The 5,698-nt window shown below is 37.6% G+C and overlaps 1 protein-coding gene across 9 annotated transcripts in view; it reads left to right on the plus strand.

The window, feature by feature from the left end:
- Positions 1–5,698, plus strand: part of LOC116074151 (zinc finger protein 81-like) — a 118,758-nt gene that overhangs the window by 72,001 nt on the left and 41,059 nt on the right. For 7 of the 9 annotated variants that reach the window (XM_031346502.1, XM_031346685.1, XM_031346427.1 and 4 more), the window contains one exon: positions 5,056–5,182. In XM_031346502.1, coding sequence (XP_031202362.1) covers positions 5,056–5,182 — 127 coding nt within the window. The remainder of the gene's footprint in view (positions 1–5,055; positions 5,183–5,698) is intronic. The other 2 variants (XM_031346955.1, XM_031347019.1) reach the window with 1 other exon arrangement.

The raw sequence follows: 5,698 nt of genomic DNA on the forward strand, positions 1-5,698 counted from the left end.
TGATCCTGGTTGTGTCAGAACTCCTCAGAGTTCAGCTGTCTCTGTGATCCTGTGTTTCTGGGATCCTGGGATCCTGAGATCCTGGATGGATCAGAGATCCTGGGAGTCAAGCTGCCTCTGGGACACTGAGATCCTGGTGTGACCAAGCTCCTGTGATTCTGTGATCCTGTGATCCTGTGGACCTGGGAATGTTAGAGTGCCTGGGAGTGGATCTTCGTCTGGGTATTGTGGGACTGGCTGCAGAGTTGGTGCCCAAAGTCTGCTCAGGGCATGAGCCCAGATTGGAAGGAACCTGTGCCACTGGTCAGGCAGAGTTCCCACTGATCCCAGTTACTGCTGGTTTTGGGGCAGATGTTGTGTCCTCACCTATGATCCTGAGAGTGTTGAAGCACCTGGGAGTGTTAGAGTACATGGGAGTGGATCTTCCTATGGGTGTTGTGGGACTGGCTACGGAGTTCTGTACCCAAGGTCTGCTCAGGGCACTGCCCCAGACCAGAAGGAGCCTTTTCTTTATTTTAAATACATAAAATAATTATCTTAAAATTCTTTTCTGTATTTGAGCCACTTCATAACAGTCTTTGATAGCATTTTTTATTGAACCTTTTTATATACATAGCCTTTGTTTTGTTTTATGGTATTTTGGCTTTTATATTAGTTGTTATATAAGTAGTTGTATTCCATTTAATTGTTCTGAATATTGCTGGGTTTGTTTGTTTTGTATAATGAAGTATGCACTTAGCTAGAATTAAACTGGAAACTGTCTCCTCTGTGGTATTTGATAGGTCAAATTTCAGTTCATATAAATAATCAACCTGAGGTTTGAACAGAGTTAATTTGAAGAATTTATATATTTGTATTTCTCTGGATGCTTCACTGGATTCCCTTTTAATTTTCAAGTGGTAGTGATGAGTGAAAACCTATTTATCCAGGCCTGGTGACAAAGGCCTGTTATCCCAGCTACAGCTTGACAAAGTAAAGGTCAGAAGTTCAAGGCCTACCTGGGCAACAGAATGAGTTCAAGGCCAGTTGGGAGAACATGGAGAGACCCCATTTTAGAGTAAAATATAAAAGAGGGCTAGGAATATAGCTCAGTGTGAGAGTGCTTGCATAACATTCACATGGCCTCAGGTCTAATTCCTACCATGAGCAAACAAGAAAATTTAACTTTTTTTTTTAAGTCAGTAAAGTCAATGTTTTCTTATTTTCCTCCTCCCTCCTTCCCTCTATCCCCCTCTCTCTCTCCCTCCCTCTTCCTCCCTCCCTTTCTCTCCCTCTCTCTCCCTCTTTCTCCCTTTCTCCCCTTCTCTCTCCCTCCCTCTCCCACCTTCCCTCTCTTTCCCCCTCTTCCTTCCTTTCTTTCTCCCTTTCTTTCTTCCTTTCTTCCTTCCTTCCTTCCTTCTTTTTTGTGATTTAGTTAACATGTCACTGACTTGTCCTGTTTGCAAATGAACATGCCATCCCTTCTTTTAAGTGTTAATTCTTTTGTAGTAGATACCCAATTTGAACAATTCTTCAGTATATTGAAATATTATTATTATTATTATTATTATTATTGTTATTATTATTATTCAGAGTCTCATCATGCAGCTCAGGCTGACTTTAAACATGAGATTCTCTTGACTCAGTCTCCTAAATGTTGGCATGCACAATCATGCCTTGGTTATTTTTTTTAGTATTTTAGCCAATATTTATAGTTTTTATCTATGTGAGGGTTGACTCGTATGGTAAAAATAGTGTATTCGTATTGAAAATGATATATTAGTCAAGGCTCTTTATATTCTTCCAGTGCTGATACTTATTTCTTCCAGCAAAAATTGTTGAAAAGATTTTATTTTCCCTATTAAATCATGTTAGCACCTTTGACAAATAACAGTTGGCCATACATATGTAGTTCTTTCTTGGTTTTATTGTGTATATTTATTGATATATCTGTTCTTAAACCAGTAGCATACTGTCTGAATTGCTGTTATTTTATGCCAACTCCTTTTTAAAAATTAAAAATAGATTCTTTTCTCATACACTATATCCTGATTACAATTTCCTGTCTTTCTACTACTCCCAGTTACTCCCCACCTCCCCTCCCCTCAGGATCCACTCCCATTCTGTTTCTCATTAGAAAAGAACAGGTTTTTAAGAGATAAGAATCAAACATGAAAATAAAATATAATAAAATCAAGCAAAAACTTTCATATTGAAGTTAGACATGGCAACCCCACAGGAGGAAAAGAGTCCCAATAGTGGGCAAAAGAGTCAGAGACCCACTTGTTCTCATAGTCAGGACTCCCATAAAATACTAAGCTAATAGCTGAGGACCTGGTGTAGATCCATGCCAGCCCTGTGCTTGCTGCCTCAGTTTCTGTGAGCTAATGTGCATCTTGCTTATTTGATTCAGAGGGCCACCTTCTCCTGGTGTCCCCATCTCTTCTGACTCTTAGAGGTTTTCTGCCTTACTTCCTCTTCCATGGGATTCCCTGAGCACTTAGAGGAGGGATTTGATGACGAACTCCAATGCAGACTCATAATGTCTGTCTATGGGTCTCTTAATCTGTTTATGTATGGTGCTGGAGCAAGCCTGTCTGACGATGACTGATAAAGGCATTGATCTCTGAGAATAGCAGAATATCATTAGGAATCATGTAATTGATTTTTTTAGACCAATCATGTTTGATTTTACTCTAGGTCTCTGGGTTCTGTTGCCTCTGGATCTTGGTTATCCAAGTAGTATTTGGGTATAGGTTCCTTCTAGTAGAATGGGCCTTAAGTCAAATCAGACATTGGTTGACTACACCCACAGGTTCTGTGCCACTATTGCCCTAGCATATTTTTCAGACAGGACAGCTTGTAGGTCAAAGGCTTGGTGGCTGGGTTGGTCTCTATGATAGCCTACAAAGTACCTTTCCCAGCAAATAGACTATAATGTAGAGGTGAAGGCTCCATGTAGGCACTAGCTCAATTTCTCCATGTTCAGTGAATTGTGTAGATGTCCTCAGCAATAGGGCACCACTGCCAGTTTGTGGAGAACAACACTTTTGGTCTTAGCATCAGCCTGGGTTGTTTGGGTGATTTCCATGGAACTCCTTTTGCCAACAACTCAATGGAATGAAACCCAGTTCCTCCACTAGAAGACATTCCTGGCCACAAGAGATGGCCAGGTGAGATTTCATATCCCCCATTACTAGGAGTCTTCATTAGTATCATCTTCATAGATTCCAGGAAAATTCTAGTGCACTAGGTTTCCACATCATCCCCAAAACGCCCCTTAATTCTAGCTATCTCTCCCCACATTCTCTCCCACCATCTCATCCCCACCCTACCTAATTATTCCTGTTCCTATTCTCTACCTTCTCCCAGTCAAGCCATAAAAATCCATTTTATTTTTCCTTCCCGGGGAGATCCTGTATTCTCCTAGACCCTTCCTCTTTACCTAACCTCTCTGAGTCTATGGATTCTAGTTTGGTTATCATTTACTTAACAGTTAATATCCCTTTATAAGTGAATATATAACATATTTATCTTTCTGGGTCTTGGTTACCTCAGGATGATTGTTTTAGTTCCTTGTGTTTACCTACAAATCTCATAATGTCACGTTTTAACAGCTGAATAATCCTCCATTTTATAAATATACCACATCGTATTTATCCATTCTTCTGTTGAGAGACATCTCTGTTTTCAGTTTCTGGCTATTATGAATAAAGCCACAATGAACATGGTTAAGCAAGTGTCCTTGTTGTAGGATATACCTTTGGGTATATGTTCAAGAATGGTAAAGGTGAATCTTGAGTAGATCAATTCCTAATTTTCTGAGGAACTACTATATTAATTTCCTCAGTGGTACAAGTTGTTCTTTTACTAGCAAGGAATAGTGTTCTCCTTGCTTCATATCCTTGCCAATATGAGCTATCACTTATGTTATTGATCTTAGCCATTCTGATAAGTGTACAATGGAATCTTAAAATAATTTTACATTTCCCTGATTGCTAAGGATGTTGAACATTTCTTTAAGTGTTTCTCTTTATAGGAATTCTTAACATTAGATTGTATAGATCTTTCTTAATTTTTCTTGCTTTGACTATCTTAGGAGTTTTATATAAAAATATACACTTTAAGATCTCTTAATTATTACTATATTGACAAATGATTGAACAATTAAAAATATCAGAAAATGATAGAAAAATTTCAACAATATCCAGCCAACTTGATTTATATATTATAGAAGTCTACACCCACCAACAGCCCGATATACATTCTCTTCAGGGAAATGTTGAACATAGTTCTAGATAGGCTATATATTGAATTATATAGGGTATAACTTCTAACCATTGTATAATAAAATTAGAAATAGGCCATCAATAAAAAATAACCATATTTTAAAAGAATAGATGAAAACAATATGCAAAAATATTGGGAGCTATGTTATATTTTAAAAATAGAGGGATGTTTTAGCAGTTATGGGAACTGGATGCTCTTTTAGAGAAGCTGAGTTCAATTCCTAGCACCTAGAAGATGGCTCGAATCATTTGTGACTCCAGTTTCAGGGAATTCAGTACCCTGTTTTGGCTTCCAAGGGCATTGTATGAGCATGGTTTATGTGTACATGCTCATATACATAAAATAAAAAATAAATCTTAAAAATGAACAAAAAAATTAAAATCAAGGTCACATTTTGTACAAAATTATTTTTAAAATGAAGGAATACGTTTCATACATCAAGAATAGAAGAAATTTGCACTGGAGAGATGATTCAGTGCTTAAGAGCACTGCCTGCTCTTCCAGAAGAATCATGTTCAATTCCAAGCACCCACATGACAGCTCACTATTGTCTGTTACTGCAGTTCCAGGGGGATTCAACACCCAGAATTCCAATGCACATTAAACAAAAGAATAGCAGAAATTTATGATTAGATGATTCTGTTCTATATATTATTATATATGTGTATTTAATGTACACACTATGTGATATGTTACCACAAAACCATTTAAAGCAACATTCTATCTGTCTTCTAACTATTCTTTAGTACTGATAACATTGTCTTGAATCATTTTATGTTGTTACAGGTTCCAGTGTCATTTGAGGATGTGGCAGTAGATTTCAGTAGAGGAGAATGGCAGCAGTTGAACTCTTTTCAAAGATGCCTATACCAGGATGTAATGCTGGAGAACTACAGTCACTTGCTCTCAGTGGGTAAGCATAGCTGTCCTATTGTGTCATGAGGAGCTTGCTGTATATTAAATTGTGTCCAGAGAAAAACCATTGCAGAAGAGGGGGAGGAAGGAGTAAGAGCCAGAGGTAGTAGCTTGCTACATAGAAGCCATATTTTCTGGATATAGCAGGGAATTTGCACATATGAACTCACGGTGATTGTGACAGCATGTACAAGACCTTTGAAAGGTCAAGTTAGACAAAATCTCAGCATGGAGGAGGGGAATCTTACCCTTAGCTAAGGATCTATTGGTAATTAATAGGTACTGAGAGAAGGAGAGTCAGTTTTCCTTTAGAGTATGGTCCCTGGAAGGAAGACTAAATTTCAGTGGAAAGATATACACCTTCAAGTATATGGGTAGCCCAAATTAAACTGGACTGGATGGGTATTTTTCTATATTTTATACTTTTTAAATTAACATATATTTTTATAATTTATTTTTATTTATTCCTCTCTCCTATCTTTTCTTTCTTTCTTTCTTTTCTTTTTTTTTTTTT

Source organism: Mastomys coucha, chromosome X (genome assembly GCF_008632895.1).
Source record: "Mastomys coucha isolate ucsf_1 chromosome X, UCSF_Mcou_1, whole genome shotgun sequence".
NCBI classification, from domain to species: Eukaryota; Metazoa; Chordata; class Mammalia; order Rodentia; family Muridae; genus Mastomys; species Mastomys coucha.